Consider the following 25,878-nt stretch of genomic DNA (forward strand, 5'->3'; position numbering starts at 1 on the left):
GCTAGTTGCACAACGGTGCCCTTAGTTAAACGTTCACCTAAAATGGACAGAAGCATGCGCATCTGATTCTTGCGTTCACGAGTTCGCATGCGTAATCTTGGAGCAGTCACTGTGTTGGACACAAGTTCGGAGAAACCAGCGGTTTGGCTGAAAGGTTAAGGGAAAGGTGTTTTCGTTGTGATTTGAGCTTTTAAATTATGCAATATTGGTCCTAAATGTTTAAGTCATTATAATAATAAGGCCTTAGCCCTCCCTGGTTCCGCAGGAGTCTCTTGCCTGCAGTGGGACAAGTAAGGGGAATAAAATACCGAATCCCGGAGAAAGGGTTGGGTAAGACCAGAATCCATCCAGTCTAATTGCGAATTTGGGTTCTAAATACACTAAAATTTCTGTTATCACCTCCCATCTTACTCTTTAATAAAAGTGTAAGTCACATTGAAATACAAATCTTAGGGACGATTTTGCAATGTAAAGTTATGTGCAGTAATGTTCCAATTTTCATAGAGCACATAGCCAGGTCGGTAAACGATCCGTGGGTTAAGCAAACCTTGGCGCGGTCATTCCATAGATGGGTGACCGCATAGTGGTATTTGAACAGGGCGTCTCCGTGCTTCGGAGGGCACGTAAAAAGTCGGTCCCGGTTGTTGTCAATTAAGATAACAGTCGTTAAGCCACGTCAAAGGCCTTCGGGCGGCTTGATTAACTTTGTCACAAGGTTGACCACTAACCATACGAAAAGAAGAAAAGAAGAAGAATCTCTAAAAAATACGTTTCTTCAGGCATCGTATTGCAATAGGAGTCTTTTAGAATAATAAAAAAGAGACAAGATCCATTTGTGCCCAAAACCGCTGCACTCTTATACCTTAATCCCATACATTTATATCACGATGCGTAAAGTCAAAGGGCGAGTGAGTGGTGCCGATACTGAACTAGATAGTGGACCGGTCGCCGGCGGTCGCTCGGTGCAAATGGATATAGATTACAAGGATTCACCGACTGGTTCACATCTTATTATGCTATTTATTTTTTGCTATACTGCTAGATGTCTAATTGATATAATCAGTGCAGATTCTAGATGGTTCGGTGGAATAATTGAAGGCTTTATGCAGCTAGGCAATTTAGATGATTGGTATTGTAGGAGTGGTCAATAAAAAATGAAGTTCGTCATTGCCCTCTGTACCCCTTTATCTTGCCCTAAGAATGTTTTTTTGGAATTGTGGTGTACTTTATTTCTTTCAAGTAAATTTTTTGATGATGAGGCCTGATTCAAGAGATCCGGATTCCACTACCACTTTCTAAAGCCAGAAGAATAACTATCGTATAAGAACAGAATTGGTTTGGCTCCTTCAAAAGTTTAGCTTTGCTTCTAAAGATGCATCTCGTTTTAATGGATCTTCTAACAATATAAAGAGTAAATATGCAAGGCTATAACGTTAGACAGTCACAGAATTTATTGAAGACGTTGAACCTTAAGCTTAACAGCTGATATAACCATTAAAATGCATTGTACATCAAATGAATAAGAGTAAAGCATCTACATTACGTATGATACTTCGAAAACATGCAACACACTGTTGTTATGCAAATACTTAGGCCAAAGTTCTTAGAAATGACCTAACGTTAGAAATCTAGTGCTGTAGTCTAGGTACTCAGGTGTTTAGTGGTCAGACTTCGTGTTGATACTGGTAATGAGGTAATGACTCACATTGAATTAGATAAGGGTCCGTTATATGGCCATCCGTGGGAGTATGATAGAAAATATTCGGCTCATTTACTAAAAGGACTGCAAACTTTTAGCTGCTATAAGGTCTATCATATTACAGGATGGAGATTAAGAATGATTTCTTTGAGAAAAACAAAAGTCACAGAGGCATAATAATTAGGATACGAACCCATATGTAGGGAATAAAGCTTTAATCATTGCTTGCTAGCTGTTTATTTTCAACTCAAGCCGTCCTCCATAAGAATGCCGAATATATCAGCCACCAATTACAATTGTCATAGACCTAATGGCAGAGTAAAGTTATAAAAAAGAATCAAAGACCTATTTGTCAACAAAAACATACATAGTTTGAGACTTTCTCAAACAAACGATTGCCTACTAGAGAAAGGTAACGCTATAACTCGGCCTAAGCACTAAGCAGTCAGGTGTTTCATAGGTCATCAGACGCCCCGAGATGTTCATGACGTAATCTCGATCAAGGGATTATGTCAGAGGGATAGCCACTTTCTAATACTATCATATTCTTGGTGCGTTCTTCTGTGACTAACTGGATGATTGTGAAACTTGGATCCAGTTTTATGGAACCTCTCTGTTAGATAAAGTGACAGTAAATGTATCAAAACTACTGTAAAAATACTACTTAATAAAGTTATACGTACATTTGGCTGATTGTATTAAAACTGTCCGCCGTGACCTAATATCGGCTTGCGATCTAATTTTGGATTCAGGTTTGAAGCTCGACTGCCTCCGTGACGCAGTAGTTTAGGTCCTCACGCCGCTACCATTGCGTCGGGAAGTCATGAGTTCGATTCACACACGGGACAATTATAATGCGAGAGTTATCTTTAAAAAACAAAAGAAAATATAAGCATTTCATCTGAAATTGCAGACGCTTGTTTCCTTTCAATTTAAATGAATGCAGCTATAATAGTCACATTCACTGTGTATGTATAAAAGGAATGAATCAAAACGTCGTCATATCTCTAAACGGCTTGACCTGCGATTACCTTAACAGTGCACCATCATTTATAATAAGCACTCATATAAAGTGTTCAGTAGCGACAGATACATGTACTTACTATAAATCGCTTTGACCGTAGATGACTTTACAAACCGGCTGCAAATGTGGCGGTTATTGCTAGGTAGCACTTAGGTCTTAGTGGACGTAGGTTCGATGTCATAGTCAGGCAAAGTGCTGTTGGTTTTCTTTCATTTATTTTAAAATCTGAGTTTGGTAACGTGCCCGTTATATGGCAATAGGCTCACATTGGACATGGGACTAAACTTGTGATGAAATGTATGTGTATTTTATCTCTACCTACATCCTAGGATATAACAGGCGTGATATTAAAAACAAACAAAACCTCAAATTTACTTAACATTAGCGAGTGAAAATGCTCTAATCGGACACATGCTTATTTCCAAAATTCACAAATTAATAATCGGTACTTCTACGAATATTTGTAAGTCGATGTTTTTGTACGTTTAATTAATACGAACTTTACAATAACGGTTAAAACGAATAAGTTTTATTATTCCTCCAATGTTTGCTTTCAAACATTCTCATTATTATGCCGAATAAAGTTGGACTTGAACTTTTATTACGTGAAACTAAAATGTTGAGTTGAAGCAAATTGAGTATTTTCTCCATTGTTTGTTTTACCCTAGGGCAGAGCCAACTACGCAACACTACACAACTAAACAAATAAAAAAACTAGGTTCCCTCAACGCGTCTGTCTATCGAAACTCAAAATCTACCTAACGAATTTTTCATGCGGTTTACTTCTAAAAGGTAGGTGATTCCAGAGGTTATTTATTAAGTGTATAATTTGTAAACGTTTAATGTAAAATATCTTTTTATGCCGGGCTAAGCCAGGGCACATGTATAATATATGATAACCCTTATAATCATAAAATTATATGAAGTTATGAAAGGCGTATAAAAAGTTTTGATTCTTTCACTACTTAGCGAAATTAAAAAGAGAAACCTATTGTAGTAGTTTTTTAACTAAAATTGGTTTATAGTGTGTTTATGAATAAGAGGGTAAGTAGATATTGGGAAATTAACTTTTCCACATATGAATAGACTATATATTCTCTATGAAATACCCAAGGTTTTATTTCAATCACATGATATAAGAGGTATCGGGTAACAACCTAGTTTCAAAGTTCTCAAGGCTCTTCAAGGCGTTTGTCTTTGACTTTTAAAGTGTCTTCCGAAGTATGGACACGGGTAGCTCAAATTACACTGACCTATTTATAGAGGTACTGTAATAGTAAATGGTCGTATATTCTGAAGAAGTTTGATTCTTGTTGCGACTTCGAGGTCGTGCTTTTATTCATGCACCTTAGGGTGTTTCATTTACTAAGGCAAAAAATTTAATGTATTATTTTTCTAGACTTTGCTCGCCTTTCAGATCTCAGTCATGTAAAAGCTATGTTTACCAATTTTCAAGCCATTTGGATAATATTTAGGGGTTGCACACTTTGGTCACTTTTGAAAATGTATGCAAAAATACTAAACTGTCAATATTCATCACATTTATTGAAAAAACTAGAAATCGAAACTTAAAATAATAATATTCTTTGAATACTAACATTAATATACATTATGACTGACGATAAACAATACGCATCAAATAATTTTATAAGATGGTTTAGTTCACTTGGTAACGGCTTTTCCGTGATTTTTGACTACCATCAACAAGAATTGTTTTTGTTGCTCGTCTTTTACCGTTTCATTTAACTTTTCTTATATTAGAACTATCCTTCGTTCTGCAGTATTAATAACCACCTTCAGAGCATATACTTAGATCCTTAGTAAATGACTGTAGTACTCTGTCAAATCGTGGATTCCAAACAACTCGAAGAAACTCCTTGTTTTTTTGGTCACAAAATCGCTTACGATAGTTTCTTTAAAATCCAACCACTATAATTCGTTTTGTTCTGCGGGTACCATAAATTTCCTAATTTTGAATAACCTTTTCCTTCACTTCTTCACGTAAACGTTAATCAAAAGAAACAGTCACACGTTTGTTTCTGATAGATGTCAGACATCTTTTGGTCGCTGAAATAGCACTTTTGTCTACCTTTGGGTAAGAACTTAATAACTGTAAGGCTTTGGAGCCCATCGGCTTACAGGTGCCTAGTGCCAAACACGGGCGTATATGAGACTGACGAAATCATCTCCCCACTTCATTCCTTTCGAATCGCGTTGAAGTATGTTCAATTGTGAAGAGAAAAGAACAATTTTAAGTGCATTATAATATATTATGCTTTTGTCATCTTCTTGCCTGATGGAATTCTGAAACTGAAGTAGATTTCAGCCCAACCTTCTAAATAAACGGAGTGAGAATTGTATCAACTCTTTGTAATCCTCTCTTAGATGGTTTCCGTCCCTTAGAATACGTTGAATGTAAGTAACCATTATCACACGATGTTTGATAATGGTTACTTACATTCTTGAATAGGAGAGTCTTTGTCTAAAATTGTTGTGTATGAATTCTTTACAAGGGTACTATTGGCTTTCGTTCACACATCTTGGAATTAACACCGGTAAATTTAGCGGCATTTGAGAGTGTTTGTTTCATTTTCTTACGGTGATAATTAAACACTAAAGTACTTGGTCTTTTGAAAGAAGTCTTGCTCTTAAGAATTCGTTAATAGGCACTATTTCTAATAACCAAATACCTCTTTTAGTTCCTATGCTTAGAATAGATATAAAGCTGCGAAAAATATAATCCTACGTAAGAATAATAGAATAATAACCCACACTAGCACAATATGGTACAAAATTCGAAATTATACTATATCAAGATAAAAGTCACCTATGTGTGCAACCTTTAAATATTGTCCAATCACAATGAAATTTTACTGAAATGTTGTTTGTATCATTGAGACTCAGGGGCCGTGCAAAGTCACATTAAAATCACAACTTCAGAAAAATGAAACACCCTAATGCACCTACATATTGTGTTCAAAGCTTCCTTTCCCCCGGTTTCTGAATAAATTTAGCGGTAGTTTCTTTATTCAATAGCGTTTTTTTAAATGAGTTTTGTCGCTATTGAATAGATAAACTACCGTTAAATGTACGTCAGAAACCAGGGGTTACTGCTATTGATTCCTGCAGTGCACTTAGTCCGGTCCGAAAGGAGCAGTAATTATCCATCAGTAAAGTACCGTCATATCGTCAAAAACATCACAACTTAAACATTTCCACCACTGAATTCAGTAATCGACTTGGAGTGTCTGAATACCGCCATCATCTTTGGCCTGTGTCCGTCTGTTAGAGATGATTCAGGAAGTATTAGGCGGAGGTATATTTGTATCAAAGGAACATCTTCGTTCGTGGTTAAAAACGCCTACTCTGAAAATACATTGATAGTACCCGTCACATTAATCAAGTTTTTACTAGAGATATACATATACACATACAATCACGCTTTCTTCCCATAGGGATAGGCAGAGACCAAAGAACACCACTGAGTACGATCCTTACAAACTTAACTTTACCATAGATCTCTCTAATAAAAACACTTTAACAAGAAAATAGATAAGTACAGGAATATCCCAAAATATCTCAAAAGCGTTTAATTCAATACTTTAGATAAGATAGTCAGAAGGTTATTTTCGTACATTCGATACAATCAAATGTTACAAAAGCCGTTTTTATAGAAGAAGCCTACCATCAGAAACGTGGTGGTATTTTTACAAATAGATAACTCAGCTAGAGGTATTTTTATCCTTTTACATTTATTTCTTGCTTATAGAAGATTTATTGAAGATATGATTTTTATCGTCAAAAATGTTAATAACGTCGTAAATAATTTTACAAATACAACAAATATAGATTTTTGATGGTTAAAACAGACCCTTTGTTAAAACATTGCTTTAACTGTCATAAGCTCAACTCCATTCCCCGTCTTTAGTTTTTGTCCTAAAATTGCACCGACGTCCTTAATGATTTTAAACAAGAAAACAGTGTGGACTTAAGATTATCGTTTAGAGAAAATATTTTTGTTCAATTTTAAGTCAGTAATAGTACGTTATTGTAAAAATATGATGAAAGAGTATTTGAACGATTGTTTTTTTTTTACTTACCTCATCGTTAAGTCACATTAAAAATGTGGTACTAATCACGCATCAGTAGCTCAATTTTTCTAGAAAACGAAATCTTATAGAGTAGCCTTTAGACGTCAAATCATTTCAAACTGATTCTAAACCAACCACAGTTGTATTTTGAAACTTGAATAAAGTCATTACTGTCACATCCAAGATTTGAAACGGCTTACAAATTGGTTAGTTGTACAAATAGCCGGGCTTTACTTTGACTGACAGACGGCTAGTTTGTATAGTTTAATAGTATTAGTTCCGTATACTACTGACTTATTTACATAAATATATTGTGAAGCTCTTTTAAAGTGATAAGCTGTTGTCGTTTTATAGACGGAGACTGAGGACGAAGCTATAATAATATAGTAATATGGAAGCTGTCGACGTACAGATATAATTTTAAGCCGGTCAATGGCAGTTTTAAAATCACAATTGTTTGTAGCAAAGTTTTTTATTCATTAATCTGTTGTTTTGTATAACTAACGACCCGCTCCTATTTCGGCCAGGTTGCACAATTTCGGTTTAAGCACTAAAAGCTCCCTTTGGAGCGATTCTATTCTATTGCAGAAGACCGCTTGAAAATCCGTTCAGTGCACTTCAAAATTATCGCAACCAGACAGGCAGACAAACAAAGATAGTAATTGTAGTGACATGAACGAAGGAATAATAAGTGGGCTAATAAGGGCTAAATTCCCACCTTCCAATCATATCACTTACATCATTCGTCATCATATAGCAACAAAATCAATCTTTTGATTGAAATGTGTAAGACTTCTCAAACGTGCAAGTATTTTAACGATATTTACGCTACATTAATATAATCTCATCGGTAATCGTTGGTACCGCATCCAACGTTCATACATTTTTAATAAACGAGACGTGTTTGGTCACAGCCTTTTGAGTTTATCCCTTTTTAGGATTATGGAGGAATAATCTTTGTAAATTTTAATATGACAGCCTCGTGAAGACGGCTTTATTTATAAGGCTGGTTAACCACCTGTGTGTTAAGTTGTACTTGTAAAGATTTTGTAATACTTACTTAAGCCCGCGGTTCCGCTCGCGTAAAAGACTTTTATAAACCTTTGGAAATAAACTAGAAATCCACAAAATTTTAATTACTTTGATATAGAATAGCGTAAGTATACCCAACCACAGAAAATGGGTATTTTAATTCTTTCTTTAAGAATTTAGACTGGATCAAAATTAGCATATTCGTCTTTTCTTCATGAGTAGTTACATATCTTCGAATTTATATATATGAATAATATTAAAAACTTGTGAAAACTTAAGAATTCGTTATTACGAAATACCCAATTAATAAGTTTCCGTCGATTATAATTCCTCTACTGTTCTCGACGGCCTGTGCTTGCCGGAGGCTTAAAAATGTCCGCCAGAAAATAACTTGAAAGGGAAACCTACTAAAACAATATTAAGAACTCTACAATGGTTTAAAACTCTTACAATGAAAGTTTAACTACCGATATACCTTGGCACTGTCTGCATTTAACAATTAAAAAAATGATGAGAAACTACAAGCACTTGTTTGATAATTTATTTTGTCGCAAACCTGACAAATTGATACACTGAAAAACATCAATTTATACTCTCTAATCGACCACATCTATATCAAAAACTTATCAAGCCTTACTCCCTTGTAATAGAACTCAAAATCCAACGAAAATTTTGAAATCGACTGACAAAAAGCCTTTGTATTACAACAAACTTAACTTTACAGTTAAAAAGTGGGAAACTATGCAAGAGCTTAGTAGTAATTGATTTTCTCAAATGCAAAATATAAGTTTGTTTTGTTATAGGTAGATGCGTGGTTACTTTTACGTAAACATTACATAATTAGTATCCATCTGCGCAAGATTCGACCTACGACATATGACCTCTAGTGATGGGAAACACTGGCCAGTAGTACTATTGACCCCGGAACCACTGGGCGTAAGATGAAGCACGTCATACTATGATTATTTCAGTATTAGGTACTTATTTCGTACGAATGATTTTACAAAATCCATAAATCAATCGAGTTGTTGAATAATCCGTAGTTTATCTGAATCTGATATTTGGAAGTTAATCTTTGTTTGTCTTGTAAAGCGTTTCAACTACATATAGATACCTATATAAATAATCGGTTTCAATAAAGTTAAAATTATTTTTAAGGTCCAGTTCAAGGCACAGGTAAAAATATTTTTAAATAATTTCGTACAAATATTTTTATCATGAAATTGCGCTAACTACCTAATATTAGATTTACTTTTACACTGTTGGGTCACTTCAAATAGAATTAAATAATTTTATCTCACAGAAATCATAGTTTTACGTCCTATTAAAAAGCAGTCAGCATACAATCCTATGGTTGAGAAACGAGTCATAAAGCAATTTTATCTGTTTTCTCAGTACCCTGCATACGGAATTACTATCGATATAGTCTATCTATGAGTCACATCACTAGCACGCATTATTGCGTGTACAGATTCGGTACCGCACTTGTTGCTCCACAGTGGCGCAACACTTAGAACCGATGATATTTTTATAACGAAACATAGTAGCTTTTTCCTTACATCTTGAGTAAGATGTCGGGAAGGTTCTAGAAGACTACAACGTTGGATTAAAACAACTTTACGCCCTAACATACATATATGTAGATAATCGGTTTCAATAAAACCTTGCTTGCAAATACTTGCAATGCTTTTGCACCATATTCTATGGTTATAATTATAATTGCTCTTAATATTTTGATCTGTTTGTGGGACCTCTTAAAAGGGACGTTCTAAGCAATACTTTAATAAATTTTAGATTATTTCGACATTAAAGGCGATTACTCTGTTGTTTATTGATTTTGTCACGTATGAGGTTTTATGGCAATCGCATCAATCAATCTTTTATTAACTTAGGTCAAATATTATCCAATAGCCAGTGAAAAGAGTAATTAACGATAATGCCGATTATTGAGCTTATGTTTTCAATAAGTTCATGTTAGGCATAGAGCAACCAAAGGTTTATTTTTTAAAATCAATAAAGTATTCAGGAAATTTTGAGGCTGGTTGAGAATGTGACTAAACATACTTTTTGAAATAAACCTACCTCTTAAAAGGAGAGTGATGTTATCATGTCGTAATTAAAGCTGTGTTTTTGTCTACAGGAATAATGAAATTCCGGTCCGTGGACAAATGGAGGAGAGTCCATTGTACACGCAAAAGGAATTTGAGGTAAGTTTCTAAATAGAATATTAAACGTCTCAGTTAATAAATTTAAAGAGCACTTACAATATAATTCCATCTTTGGTATGAGCCAATAATGTTTGAGAATGTTTTGAAACAGGATAATGTTTCCAAATGCTGATTTTAAGATTTTCCTTCGCTTTTGCTAAATTGTATTCTATCTTTATATCTTTGAGCATCTATTTAATTTACTTTTATGACAGAAACTGTGTCTAATATTAAGGTATAATTCTAAAGTCTTGTTTAATTACAGATAGAAGAGGAAGGCGGTGATGAGTTCGAAGTAAGTCGTTCCCGGGTGCACCTCGGCGCGCTGATCGGTAGCGGCGCGTTCGGCAGAGTCCATGCGGCACAACTGGACCTGCCTGGAGGAGAAACTATTACTGTAGCTGCTAAGATGCTTACAGGTAAACGTCACCATATTACAACGGTCGAGTATAAATAGGTCAGTACCTCGATTCTCTACCACTATCGACTACCGACAACCGGCTAGCTATCGAAATTTTGACATTTAGAATGTACTGCCAAAATGTTTCCTACGACACCCGTCAGAGGCGCTGATCAGAATTTCATACAAAATTTCTCGATGACAGTTCGGTTGTCGGTAGTCGATAGTAGTAGAGAATCGAGGCACAGGACTGCTTCTATTGAATAAACGCGAGCATGCGTTATATTGCATTCATTTTCTTGGCGTTTTGGCGTAAGTTACACTGAATTAGTTCATTAACACGACAGGACAAAACTTCGATGTATTTCTATTATACTTCATCTTCTACCATACTTCCTGGTACAAGAAGTTCGTATAGCAAACGAACCAACACCATATACGAGTACATGTCAAGATCGGTCTGTTAGACTTTTACAGCTAAACCACTATCGATTCTATGCAAAACGCGGATGTAATTTAAGAACCAGATCAAGAAAAAGCTTTTATTTTTAGCATGGACATACAGTAAAGTCAACATATTGCCTAAAAGAACCCATCCCTATTCTATTTTATTCCTCAGCAGGATTTAAGTTAGATTCCCGCTTTCCCAATACACAAGTCCTTGAGTTAATCAGTACCCGTTGCTATGACTCCTAACCCTTACCACCCACTATTCCAATGAACCTTTTATCTTCGAGTTCAAGGTCTACGCAAATAGCTTTGAAACTGTTAGATCAATCTAATGTTTCAAATTAAACCTAGTGTCTGGTAAATAACTTGCCAAAACTAATAACATAATATCAATTCTAACTCTAAAATAGGTACTCATGTTCCATGAATTTCAGTAACCAATAGTATAGTCGAACAACTTCTTATTTATTTAAAAAGCCAACTCCCGCATTAAGAATTGCGTTTGTGTCGCGGGGACTTTAACAAACATACAAACAACGGACACAAAGTACAACCAGACCCGAAACAATTGTTTGTGGATAGCACAAATATTTTTTCCGTGTGGGAATCGAACCCACGACCCCAAAACAGTGATAGCGGCGTGGTGACTGGTGGCGTAGTAGGAAGCCTCGCATGCCATGCAATTTTCGCAGCTGGTGTGAGTAGAGCCAGTAGAGGTATACAACATTGAGAATTCAGAACATGGGTGACCCGCAACCGTGTTCTGTCCATTGATATGAATAGGCCGTTCTTTATACGCTATTTCAAATGGTCTCATTTGTTGTAGTCCTATAAGTTTGACAATTTCATAAAATCCAAACAAACTGGCTGACCCGCGCGGCCCTAACGTGTGTTCGATGTTTTATCTCCTATTTCCCCAACCGCTCAAGCGTTAATTTTGAAAAAATACACAGCTTATGTATAATCCGTGGTCTCCAAACTGTCTCTTTGCTCATCAATACCGGCTTAGCAGTTAAACTGTGCAAAGGGTACGGACAGACATAGAGACCGACCGACTTACGCACTTAAAAAAATATTATTTATAAAAATGCCTACAAAATCACATTTTTTTATAGGAGCCCCTTAAATATTTATCTACTACATTCTATATTTTAGTGTTTGTTGTTAAAGCGGCAACAGAAATATATCATCTGTGAAAATTTTAACTATCTAGCTATTACGGTTCATGAGATACAGCCGGTTCATGAGATATAGTCAGACAGACAACGAAGTCTCAATAATAGGGTCCCGTTTTAACCCTAAGGGAACGGAACCCTAAACTGACTTTTTAAACCTCCAGGCATAACATTATTAGCAATTTCCAAACAAAATACAGGTAGCGCAAATATTTCTTCTCCAATATTGGTACAGCAAACAAGCAAGCAAGCAAAGCAAAGTAGGTGCAATACAAAAGTAGCCCACACTTATTTTCACAGACAATTAAAGTCGTTTAACAAAGAACCATATACGTCACTCGTATGACTATAGTGATGGGACTTTGAGGTATTGGGTTTGTACCTATACTTGCATTTGGGTTCAATTTTGAACCAAAATTTGAAGCAAGAATATTATCTTTTTAGATTATGGACTTAAATTGATTGATTGATTCAGATGTTAAAGAGAAAGAGGTTGCGTTTTTATCAAACGAAAGTTTCTATCAAAAAAGTTGTAGGGAGTAGTAAAACATATAGCCAAGGGTTTTTCTTTTAATCACCATCTTGCCCAAATAAAAATAGATAGAAGTTTCATAATTTGGTCACTATTTTAATAAATCGTAAAGATTTTCTTACAAAGATTTATAATATATAAAATGAACATGTAAAGGCTTGATAATAAATTGAACAGCAACGTAATTTCCTGACAACAGTTGTTAGTGGTGCCATCTGTCTTATTAAGAATGAAATATTATCAGTGATAGTGGGTGCATGTCTTGCGCTTACCTTTGATTTATATCTTTAGTAAGTTTGTATGTATGTGTTACAAACATCATCGCTCTTGTGAGAAATTTCGTATGCAAGTGATACTTTAAAGTTCTATAATGATGTGTGGCTACTTGATTTCTTGTCTAATAAATGTGAATTATGTACAGAATATCTGTTTTGATGTACGGTAGTTGCAAATTAGAATTTTTACAAAATCTTTTTGTATTTTGTTCGTCTTAAACGCAACATTTCGCATTACAACAGGTTCAGAAAAGTTTAAAACTATAGGTATTTTCACGAGATTCTACACTTTACAGCAACCAGCTCTAGACTATATTGAGCTACTCTATGATGTTATATTATTATATTCTTCAAAATCTATTGGAATACACTTACAAAAATACACTTATATAATCGATTGGAAAGAACGGACGTTTTTAACCTCGCACTTGGTATTCAAAATTTTGAAATGACTCATTTCGGTCAAAGCAATTTGTCCCATTGTTTCCCATCACTAATATTCATGTTGCCAGTGAAATGTTTAACTAATTTAGCATGCGCCGCAATTATTATTACGTGAACATCTCAAGGAAATGAAAGTTGGCAATCTGTAATCCTCATGGTTGCACTCTTGAACCGGTTGGAGAGAACATATTATGACCGTGTAATTTTACAAACAAATAAACTGCAGTATAATACTTTGTTTGCATACAAATATTCCATATACTTAGTTAACTAGCCTATGTTACTTAGGTTAAGATAACGTAATCTATCTATAGGTATATAATATTATGTATTATATCATTCAAAGGTAACTGGCTGACATAGTGATCTGTCAACGCACAGCCAAAACGACTGGAAGGATAGGCATGCAGTTAGAGGTTTTGACGTAGGCATCTGCTAAGAAAGGATTTTGATAAATTCTACTCCAAAGGGGATAAAATAGGGGATGAAAGGTTGTATAAAAATTCTGTCCTTAGTCACAAACCACGTGAATTTAATCGCGAGCAAATGCTAGTGAGATATATAAACGATTTATGCTCTAATTCTAGGTGGCTGTTCTCTCAACATGAAGACGGTTATTTTCTGCCCTAATATTAAGCCCCATGCTTAATATCAGGGCAGAAAATCACCCTCCCACCACAATGAGAATTGATCCCAATCTTAAACTAAATGTTAAACCGTCATATATTCGGTGAACTGCAGGAAAACCAAATGAGCTGTTGGTCTGCTGTTTTTTCTGTTGAGAACTTTTGATGGAAGCTATAAATTTGTAAAATAATTTTTGGTAACCTGTAAGGGATTCCATAACATATTATTATGTAGGTTTAGAAACTTACCTACCAACAATGTTTACGGAAACTTTGCAAGGAAATTAGAACATTAATTAACCTTTGTTTGTTAAAGAATAATGTTTTCTTCCTTCACTTTTGATGTTTAGTTTTCAATTGTTTTAATTGTTGGAGTTTTAATATAATGAGTTTAATGGGGACTGTCTGTTACGTGTCACATTCTGGCTGTTTAATATTTTAGTAAGTCAACAATCACTGGCTGTTAGATACTTAAATGGGAATGGAAAAAAGCAAACTTTATTTACAATCGTTAATATTTTACTACGTTTATACCTGTCTTGAACTTTATATCAGTGGGCATAAGTAAAACATAACCTTTACATAAATCACCAAAACAACATCTACCTACGGTCTTACGTACGTTAAACGACTTAACAAACATAGCATTCTATCCCTATTATAATTTGTACTATCTATTTCATTTGCAAATAAATCCAGCTAAAGATCAGTCGAGATCGCCTGGCTAAAAACCTCGAAAAATCATTCTATTAAAAAATCTTACTAACGTAGTACATTGTTAGTGGCTGCGGCGCAATGGTGTATCAATAAACTTAAAAAAAAAACATTCAAACCTAACTTATCTATTACAGAAAACGCATCCGAAGAAGAAATGCAAGACTTCCTCCGTGAAATCGAAATGTTAAAACACGTAGGGTCGCACAAACACGTCATAAGGCTCATAGCGTGTTGCACAAGGCGTGCTCCGCTCATTGCACTACTAGAACATGCTCCAAGAGGCGACCTGCTGACGCTGCTGAGAGCTGCGAGGGGCAGGAGAAAAGAAAGCCAAGTGTCAAATATCACGAGACGAGTTGATAGCCAAAGGGATAGCGCGCAGAGACCTTCGGAAGCTGATTGTAAGTATTATCCTTCGTATCGTAGGTTTTATTATTTACTATGTCCTATCTATGTTGTCCATTGATTTCCAATGATCGGTGAAGTAAAAAATGTTATTGCTACCTTACAATACGGTATGGGATAAGTCATCATTCATTATCGTATGGTTAGTGGTCAACGTAGTGTCAAAGTTGTTCAGGCCCGAAGGCCTTTGACGTGGCTTAAATATGTTACAAGATGTATTTACGTAGGGTACCTATATCTTATTTATGAGAAATAGTCTGTAATGTCTGTATCACTAAAAGTGCAAGATTTCTTTAAAAGCAAAAGTAACTTAGTAGTAAAATTAAATTGGTAAATCTCGTAGGTTCTACCACGGTTTTATTTTAAATAAATCTTTACATCAGATTATTTTATAAAATTAATCACAAATAGAAGACAAGCAAAAAATGTAAAGCTTTGGCTTAACTCAAACACCTGCCCAAATTTTGCGAGCAATTTACATCAGCATATTTTTACTCCAAATATTTTAACAGGCGCGGATGTACAAAGATAATAGAAAAATATTATGACACGTTTTTATACTTTATACATGATTACGTTTAATAAATATTCAACCCCCTGATTAAACTTATGAACTCATACGAGTATGTTTAATAACATGTACTAAGTCCAACAATTTAGTACAGAGAATGAAAAGTTCATGAATATGTGACGTATATCTACTAATTTCAGAATTTAGAGCATTATAGTTAACCAGTAGACTGGGCTCTATTTATTACAACTACTTTATTTTGGAAATACACAGAATCTATTATTATATTCAAATATAAATTCAGGCAAAGCGTTTATGCCAAGGTACTCTAATTAGTTGTAGGACGTACTGGGTACTTCTATTTTAAGTAGTACATAGCTATACTCCTGCTTGTCTAAACTCATATTTTTCTTGTATTCTTTTTCTAGCTGAATACACAAACCTGAGTGACTCAGACCCGGCCCTCTCCGACGGTAAACTGTACGTAGACCACGAGAGGAAGAACGACCACTACGTCGCAGAGCCCGCACTACATTTAGATAGCACTACTATGAGAGAATACGCGCTGCAAGTCGCGCTAGGAATGAAGCATTTGGAAGAAAGAGGAATTACTCATAGGTGAGTTTTGAAATATTGATTAAGTCTTAAAGAGGATAGTTTAAATATAATGTTATATTTAGTAGATAGTTAAGTGAAGGAATTATAAAATCGTGCCCTTTAAAAAGCTTCTCTTTACTTCTATAGGAAAAAGGCCTGTTTTTTATAAGTATATGTATGTGTTTGTGAGCCCAGGATTTTGTAGAGTTCGCCTATGTGTTAGAAACTGGTTCTGTAATAACAGTGCTTTTTTTTAAATTTGTTAACTTTTCGACAAAACTTAGACACGGAAGATATTACTAAGCTAGATATTACCTAGATATATTATATTCTTCTGCAGGTACCAGCTACCAACCGTAAAATACATAAACATTGGTAGTAATTATTTTTGTGAGTCCAAGTATATTTTTCCTGATCAAACATCAGAGTTCTTTATCATCCAAACTTCCCTATCCTGTGAAATATCCGGCTGTATCATAAATATTCTGTAAGAGGGCCATCGATTAATACATACGAATTATTTATCACAAAATGGCAAATTATTACGTATTGAGTTGAGCACTTATTTCTTTTCTAGCATTGCTAGGTATTACGTGACCTTTGAGCCTAAAATATTAATATTTCTAGGCATTTCATTCATAATCTATCGATATCTAGCTCAAATATGACATCTGAGCAATAATAGTTATATCTCCAATATACAATTCTCAACAATACAGTAACGTAGAATTATTAAGGGCCAAAATCCATCAGTTTTCGGGTCGCGACATTGAGATTTACAACATCCCAGAGCGCAGGTCGCTACCGTTACCGGGAAAATTCCGGGCTTTTCCCGGAACTGTGCCCGTCAACAGCCACTTTCCCCGGGCGTTCGAGCTCCAGATATATTTAATTTAAACATAAACCTACTGTAAGGTACTCCGATTACACGCCAAATAATCCTGTTTGTTGTTATTCCATCTCTCACGTTATTCCCCTTTATTTATATTGTTAAATGAATTATTAACAAAGGAAATAATAATATAAATTAATTGGATAGCTATGACATAGAATTCTATTCAACCATTTAAGTAATTGGCTCTTATTGTCGACTGTTCGGGAAGGCCTTTCATTGAAGTTATTAGTGAATACTTGGCAATATTTCGCTCGTATATTTTATTTAAGATGTTATTGAATCGAATCTCGTTTCGATACGCCTGACAATAATTTTGTAGCAATATTTTAGGTACATATTCTTAATTCTTTTGTAGGCGTTTGTGTGGCTGAAATTGAACTGGAATCACACAATGTTAATGTATTACTTATTGCTTTGGATATAAACCGGGAAAACGTTTCTATTGTGACGAAATCACAAAAAGGCTATAAGATTCTCAGGAATATTGCTATAAACTTACAAGAGATAAAACCTGCGTAATTTGTTAGCGTTTGTATTCATAAACAGCGAATGGCGTTTCAAAGGGTTCAATTAGAAAATTCAAGGTAACGTTACATACCGTCTAGCTATAAATTCAATACATCAACAATATGAATGAAAGGTGACGCAATTTCGTACCTGTGTATAACGAATAATCTTTATCTTATCGTATAAAAACGTTATCACAAAGTAGGCGGAGTACATCTGTTCCTGAACTCCCGGCTTTAGCGGTATCCTAGCAACCGTTGCTAGGAGCAGACAAACCTCAAGGTTGGCGAATCATCCGAAATGTCTTTCACTCAACATTCCACCTTACTCACCAAACATAAGACTCATATTCAATCAAACTATATTGGAAGAATGAAAACTTTTTGTTTTACCCTACAACTCGAAATACAATTAAATGAAATTAATTCGGCTTATATTACAAATAGAATTACTCACATCAAATTGTGCTTTTGTTTTAAATTATTCTCTGTAAACACATACGCAAATGTTTTAAATAGATAACTCCTTCCAGAGGTAGATAATATATAAATAAAAGAAATTTGTGTGGGCGTACGTGCTGAAATGTTCTATTATTATCTTTAATGGAATAAAGGTGATCAAAAATGCCTTAAATAAAATTTCTGTCATTCATTATTAAAGGCCCCTTTAACTAGAGTTCTTATGTTACAAGGGTAACCTTATTTCACAATTTTGTTCTATTAACACTTCTTTGTTCGCACCTATGTATTAGAGATAGATAAGGTACGGTCGTGTATGTATTATTATGATTGAGATGGGGTTATTATAAAGCGCCTGGTAGAAAGTAATCGCAATGCTACAAACTAACGAAGTAATTTTACTATTCAAATTTGGACAGGCGCTTACTTCGAGAGTCCCTTAAGGTTTAAGTTTTCGGTAAATAGTGAAAACTTCTGTTAATACCTGGATTTAGTTTTGCGTTAATTCTCGTCAATTTGGGTCAGATCTGGTACGAGAATTGCCAATACTACCAATGAGAGGGCTGATTCCACTAGTGTTAGGTCAGGCTGATACTAACCTAATTTTACCTCTTACCGTATATAAATCGATCCTACAGATCTTAACCAAGTGAAAACTATATTATTGACTATTTGCTCCTAAATTTCAATCACGTTGAGTTTTATAGCGTGTATGGTTTGTTAAATCAAATAGTCATCATGTTTCTATTACAGCGCCAAAAAGTGTTAAAATATTTTTTACGAGGTAACTACAGATATGGCGATAGTTATGGCGTACCTACTCTACCTATAAATTATATTTTTGTAAAAAATATTAGAATGAAAAATCAGTCTACTCGAAATTCACTCAACTGTAAATTTAAAAAGCTGATAGGATATCTGACACTTAACTATAAGTTGTAAAACTGACCCTAATTATAAAAACTAACCTTTATTATAATACTAGCCGACCCGCGCAACTACGCTTGTGTCACATAAGAGGTAATAATAACTTAATAATTTTTCGTTGCTACTCCGCTCTTAAGGGTTGTAGCGTATATGTTATATACTTATAGCCTATAGCCTTCCTCGATAAATGAGCCATCTAACACTAAAATATTTTTTCAAATCGGACCAATAGTTCCTGAGACTAGCGCGTTCAAACAGACAAACAAACTCTTCAGCTTTATAATATTAGTATAGATTTGTAGTCATGCTTATTCACAAATCTAACTTTTCATCTTCTTGTCTACAGAGATCTAGCGGCCCGTAACATTTTGGTAGACGGAGCCGGGATCCTCAAAGTGGCAGACTTCGGTCTGTCCCGGTCTGGGGTCTACGTCCACACCAGATCGCGGCCAGTCCCGCTGCGGTGGCTGGCTCCAGAAGCGATATTACACTCGCAGTACTGCAGCGCTAGTGATGTTTGGGCTTTCGCTGTGCTGCTATGGGAAATAGCTACTTTCGGTAAGAGAATAGCGTCAAATCAGCTACCCTTTATGAAACGTCAATAACATATTAGTATACGCCATACGGTGTAGTATTGTCACTGTTTCGTATTGTTGTTGCTATCAAATGAGTGCCTAATAAATGTTTCAGTCTATAATAATTAGGTACTTAGTTACAATCATTAAACATAATATTTTTTTATTCTGTATGTGGTTTAAAATGCTTTATTTCCTATTCCAGGTGGGTTCCCGTACGCCGAGCTGAGCAACTACCAAGTACCTCCATACTTATCCGGAGGAGGTCGACTGCCCAAACCAAACAGAGCCTCCCAAAGGCTCTACGAACTAATGGTGGAATGTTGGTCAGAAAACCCCGAAGACAGACCAACATTTGCCCAAATCGTGGACAAACTCACGGTCCAGAACCAGTTGTATGTAGACCTGGACTGTGTCTTCCCACCGTCGGAAGATGAGCTTAGTGGCCTGAGAGATTACGATTTCGACTTGGCCAACTTGAACGGTTGTTTTGACCGGTGACCTATGTAAAGACTGAATTTACTTGTTGTTGTTTTTGTCACCCTATTTGCACAGTAAACGTGAACTGTAACATTTGCCGTCCTTTTCATTATTTACCTTAAAATCAATATTTATTTTAAAATATTGTTCCTTGAAAAATCAAGTCGTATGAGCGACTCAATGAATCGACACTAGATTGTAATCACCGCTCTGATCAGCGCCACATAGACAACAGAAGCTTTTCAATGAGTACATCCAAATATATATTGTAACATCCAGTTACACTATAAATATCTACTTATATATCTTATTTCACATGTAAGATAAAAAAATAAGTAAGCAGCTTGACAGCAATTAAGCAGTATAATAATAAGAAATTACAGTCAAAAAAAAATATTCTACAATTACACCTATTCTTAAACCCAATCAAGATCAGGTTTTTGTAATGATAGCCGTTTTTAAGTCTTGGGCAAGATGCTACAAAATCTGGATTATTTTTACCAGAACACGCAGTTTACTCAGTTAACTGCATGACAAGATGTATGGATGGAAATGGTCAAAGGAAGTTTGTAAGGATCGTCTAAGTGGTTTGTTCTCTGCCTATGGGAAAAAGGCATGACTTTATGCTGTTTACTTAGTACAGGTTTTCGTCCAAATTAGCATTAACGCAAGTTTTGTATAAACCAAGGCCTAAATAATAATAGTCTTTATTGAGATAAAATACAGTTGTTACATATTTATTAGAAGCCCTGAGTCCTGAGCTAGGTAAAACCTGTGTTACAGAAACCAGTGTCTTCGCCCATTTATATAAATAACGCCAAATAACACGGAAGAATCAAAAGATGTTTGGTATTGCGACATTATTTATAATATATGTATATCAATAATAGAAATTCATGCAATAAAGACTTCTACATCTCGTTGGTTTACACTCCATAGATAGAAGTTTATCTAAATATTCTAACAACACATCACCAGGTAGCTATCGTCGCCGCGTCGCCACACGCCTATTGGTTATTATTTGTTTTATTTTAATTAGGATTTTCAAAACATTCGTATCATGATAGAAGAAAACAGGTTTTTTTTTCTATTTAAACAGTATTTTATTTTTATTACAACAAATCAAATATGCAGCTTATTAAAAACAACAAATAGTTACATATTTTATTACATTATATAGGACTGTCTTCATGGCCATCCTTTGTCGTGCCTCTCGTCTTTTTGGTTGGTTCTGGTTCAGTCGCTGGCTCCTCGGGAGGTGGATCGTCTGGCGGAGGATCCGGTTCTTCTTGAGGCTCTTCAGGTTCAGCTGGTGATTCCGTCTCAGCACTAGCCGGTGCGTCAGTCCCAGGTTCCTCAGTTTGTTCCTCTTCGCCTGGCTCTTCGTTTTCTTGATCACCCTCCTGTGGCGGGTTATCTGTAGCCTTCGTAACGCGAGGTGTTCGTGTCACCTTCGGTGTAGGTTTTTCCTTAGTCGTCGTCGAAGTCATCGGTGTTTTCCCTTCTAATATAGCCTTGACTATGCTGCCAGGAACCCAATGTCCTGGCATATTAGCTTCAATTGGGTTGGCGATAAATATTAATTCATCTTTTTCGTGATCTGGCCATTCTTTCGCTTGAGTAGCAGAGAAAAACACTAACGCAAATAACGTGTGCGTCGCATCTGGAATCACTGAGAACAGATATATTTTTAAAAAGGTTTGCTAGCGCGTTAAAATGCAAATGTCATCAAAATTTAGCTTTTTTTGTTTTATTGCCTTAATGGATTTAGAATTGTTTGGAGTATTTTATTATTTTAAAGATTGCATTGAGATGACGTGGCGGGATAAAATAAAACAAGATTTTATTCCTTTTTTTGTTACATGACAGTAATTTTATTGCAATAAATGTAAACTGTAGCTTAATGAACCTTACAGAGCAATCTGTAAAGCTGTAATTATAAGAAATAACGATGTGAATTTTATATTTTTTTCTATATTTCTTCACATATTTATATAGGACTATCTTCGTGTCCGTCTGTGCTTCTCTTTCGTGTTGTTTTTGGTCGCTTTGTAGTGGTTTCTGGTTCGGGTGGATCCGCCGGTGGTTCAGGATCGGGTTCAGGGGGCGGTTCAGTTTCAGGCGGCGGAGGATCCGTTTCCACTTGAGGCTCTTCAGGTTCAGCCGGCACTTCCTCCTCAGGACTAGCCGGTGTTTCAGTGCCAGGTTCCTGTGGTTGCTCTTCTTCCTCTGGCTCTTCGGTTACTACTGGATCACTCTCTTTTGGAGGATCACGTGTAGGTGTCTTTGTAACACGGGGTTTTAATGTGACTTTTTGTGTTACTCTTACCCTTTTGGTAGTCGCCGGAGTCGTTGGTGTGTTTCCTTCTAATATAGCTTTGACGATGCTTCCGGGCACCCAATGTCCCGGCATGTTGGCTTCTATAGGGTTTGCGATGAATATCAATTCATCTTTTGCAGGGTCTGGCCACTGTTTTGCTTGAATAGTAGTGAAAAAGACTAATGCAAAGAATCTGTAGGTCGCATCTGGAATCACTGGGAACAAATATAGATTTTAAGACGTTAATAAAAGTAAAATATGATTTTGTCATTATAAACAATAAGGTATACTAAAGTAACATTCGTGTAATTATTTCTAAAGGCTGCTATACACATGCCGGCGGCTCTGCCGGCGGGTTTCAATAGACTTCTCTACACATACCAAACATCTTTGCTAACACCACCGAATTTTACTCAATTTTAAACATTCATGCAGGAACTTTGTAATAGTAAACAAATTTGGAGTCGTACCATATATTTATTACTTCACTCATAAGCAAACTTGTACTATTTACACTTTAAAGATAACATTATATGAATTGTAGGTAATGAGAGAGAAAATCACATTTTCTTCAGAGGGGTGTCATCGTGTCCGTCTACTGGCTTGCGTGACGGTTTAGTTCTTCTTGTCGATGGAGGCTCGGTTGGCGGTTCAGTCGGTGCTTCAGTAGGTGGCTCAGTTTCAGGCTCGACTGGTGGATCTGCTGGAGCCTCAGTCTCAGGCTCCAGTTCCGGCTCAGTAGCTGGTTCAGGAGCTGGATCGGTTTCTTTTTCAGGTGATGCTGTTTCTGGAACAGGTTCATCACTGCCCAATTGTTGTTCTATTGAAGGTTCTGGAGTCATCTTTTTCGGTGTCTCTGTCGGTTTTTTTGTAGATGCGATTGTACGTTTTTTTGTCGTCGTTGTTGTGTAAGGCCCCTTTCCTTCCAATATAGCTTTGACGATGCTTCCGGGCACCCAATGTCCCGGCATGTTGGCTTCTATAGGGTTTGCGATGAATATCAATTCATCTTTTGCAGGGTCTGGCCATTCTTTCGCTTGAATGGTAGTGAAAAATACTAACGCAAATAATCTGTAGATTGCATCTGGAATCACTGAGAACAAATATGTGACAATATGAAGTGAATCCATCAAATCAAAATATTATTTAGAACTTTCGCAGTACTATTATAACTAAAATATTTGTAAAAAAATCCTGTACATACTTTTGGTTTGATTTTCCAGTAATTGTTTTTTAATCGACAAGTTTTTGGTTTATTTTATACATTGTCTGTAGTAAACTATTACACACTAGAATATTGATAGGACTTCAAAGTTCTGACTATTGGTAACCGATACATGTGGATGACGAGTATGATACTATAATATTTGTTTATGCATATTATTCTACAATATTTAATAATAGTTATATCAACAAACAAGCAGGAAATAACCTACCTTCTAAGAATTATATTATAAGATGCACAATGAAAAGCATATTTAAGCGGGACCAAAGAAAGGCGTGTGAGGATAATGTAATAGTTATACTAAATCGTAGATTCAAATAATTCGTTATGTGTTCTTAGGCTGCCTGTTTACCGAAACAGAGAGGGGAATCTGTTCCAAAAAAATATGAAAATTTCAGAGTGCATTCTTTAGCAATTTCATTTATTTTGTTCCTCTCTACTAAAGTAGAGTGACAGCTAAAAGCCTTAATAGAAGGTACAAAAAGAGACTTAAAAAACAAAACTCACTTTCTAACTGCTTCTGAAATTTTTCTTTTTCAGTTTGAGTCTTGTCATGTTCTTTAGCTCATGCTTGAACTAAAATGGTGGATTGTATATAATTGTTATTTTTAATGTCCCTGCTATCAAAGTTTTATAGTTGAAAAGAAATTGACCGTGTCATGTTTTCATTTATTATTACGTTACTGACAATGTCGTATCGATGTATTAATAAATTTCTTGAGGGCATGCACCTGGACAGCGTGACGGATTCAATGCCTAAGTTCGGGAGGAGACCCTTGCCCAGCAGTGACCAGAACAAACTTCATATAATTCCCAAAGAAATATGAACCTATCATAAAATGGAATTTAGTATTATACACCAATTCTTGCAACTGCATTTTGCTGTCCCAATGCCATGCATTGGTCCCGAACCAGGGAGTGGTCAGGCCTTAAATGCCATCTACTCATATCACAATCTCTTTCTGTTGACGCTAATGACTATTCGGATGAGCTGCACGGACCCACCAAGCAGCCCAACTGTCGAGTCTATCAAATCTGGCCGATATTCAGGCTGTCGACTAGTCAGTTCCACTGAAACCAGTCAACTAAACATGATTTAGATCGCAATACAAAGTAACACTCTCCATTCAATCACTGAGACATAATGTAGATTTTTCTGTCTTGGCCATAATTAAAATCGAGTAACTATATGATACACACATCTTAAATTATTTCATTCAACACAATAAAAGCAATGTAATTTGCTAAAATAAAGTATAAACTCAATATGTGAATATAATAATTTTTGGTACAAAATTAAAACAAACTGGTATATGACGGAGATAGCCCGGGGCGCAGTCGAAAATTATCTCATGTCGTGTTCATTTTTTGTTAAAGCACCATGTTTGTTTTACTTCCATGCCTTTTTTATTTTTGCTCTTTCGGAATAAGGCTGCGGTACTCAACTTTAAAGAAATCATGGCGTTATTAAAATAGTCGTATTTTTTGTTGCTGAAAATGAATTATTTTCTTTCTATATTTCTTCTTCTCTTTCGTAAAAAGTGAAGTGAAGGAAGAAACTAAATTTTTTGGACTAATAGTCACGTCACGAAAGGTATGCAAGACTATAGAAAGTCGAAAGAAGAAGTCGTTGTGGTGATGCTATATGGAGTAGAGCTCTAAAAGTTTACGTTACAAGTGTCGAAACACAAAGTAATGGATTTACTCTTCATTTCCCTCGTCTCAATAATATTACCTAGTTTCAGGCAGATAACATAACTAGAACACGAAAAGAATTTTCAAATCAATTTTTGTTATATGTTATTCAACATCATTCACACATAAAGTATTCATACCTTTAGAAAATCTAATTAAGTAATTGCATCCTCATTTTGGTAGAATTCACAATATTGAGAACCACAGAGGTCCATTATATGAAATTGAAGGCTCACCCGATCAGCGAGCCAATCAAATTAGCATAGCTTTTTGTTCAGCATTCAGCCAGACTGCGCTCGGGACGGCAAGATAAAAAAAGACTATTGACTTTAACAGATAATATTCGATGCATCATCTCCATCAATGATCCAATATGAACTCCTTATGACTATTTCTTAGTTATCTAATTAGTGTTTGATTTCATTTGTTTATTTATTTATTTATTTAAAACTTATTATACAAAGCTGTATAAAGTCGCACTTAATGCCAGGGGCATTTTCTGCTAGTCTACCCTGGGGTGATGCAGAGTTTATTTGACCATTACTGATTTAAGTGAGAATTATGTTAAGCTAAGCCACAATGCTAAAACAATTATTAATGCCCGGTTTCTG

At 35.5% G+C, this 25,878-nt stretch overlaps 2 protein-coding genes across 6 annotated transcripts in view; one reads left to right on the forward strand and one right to left on the reverse strand.

Moving 5' to 3' along the window:
* Positions 1–20,120, forward strand: part of LOC142977572 (uncharacterized) — a 155,823-nt gene extending 135,703 nt beyond the window's left edge. For all 3 annotated transcript variants that reach the window (XM_076121539.1, XM_076121540.1, XM_076121541.1), the window contains 6 exons: positions 9,987–10,053; positions 10,319–10,472; positions 14,807–15,073; positions 16,017–16,206; positions 19,319–19,530; positions 19,753–20,120. In XM_076121539.1, coding sequence (XP_075977654.1) covers positions 9,987–10,053; positions 10,319–10,472; positions 14,807–15,073; positions 16,017–16,206; positions 19,319–19,530; positions 19,753–20,048 — 1,186 coding nt within the window. In that variant the 3' untranslated portion in view covers positions 20,049–20,120. The remainder of the gene's footprint in view (positions 1–9,986; positions 10,054–10,318; positions 10,473–14,806; positions 15,074–16,016; positions 16,207–19,318; positions 19,531–19,752) is intronic.
* Positions 20,121–21,122: 1,002 nt separating this feature from the next.
* LOC142977682 (uncharacterized) lies at positions 21,123–24,216 on the reverse strand. 3 transcript variants are annotated; one of them, XM_076121756.1, is made up of 2 exons: positions 24,080–24,216; positions 21,123–21,699 (listed from the first exon to the last, which is right to left on the reverse strand). In XM_076121756.1, coding segments are annotated over exons 1-2 (501 nt in total). In that variant the 5' UTR covers positions 24,081–24,216; the 3' UTR covers positions 21,123–21,199. The 3 variants fall into 3 exon arrangements, with proteins under 3 accessions (XP_075977871.1, XP_075977869.1, XP_075977870.1); XM_076121754.1 differs by lacking the exon at positions 21,123–21,699 and adding an exon at positions 21,869–22,562; XM_076121755.1 differs by lacking the exon at positions 21,123–21,699 and adding an exon at positions 22,586–23,440.
* Positions 24,217–25,878: the final 1,662 nt, after the last annotated feature.

The sequence above is a fragment of the Anticarsia gemmatalis genome, chromosome 13 (genome assembly GCF_050436995.1).
Source record: "Anticarsia gemmatalis isolate Benzon Research Colony breed Stoneville strain chromosome 13, ilAntGemm2 primary, whole genome shotgun sequence".
Classification (NCBI taxonomy): Eukaryota; Metazoa; Arthropoda; class Insecta; order Lepidoptera; family Erebidae; genus Anticarsia; species Anticarsia gemmatalis.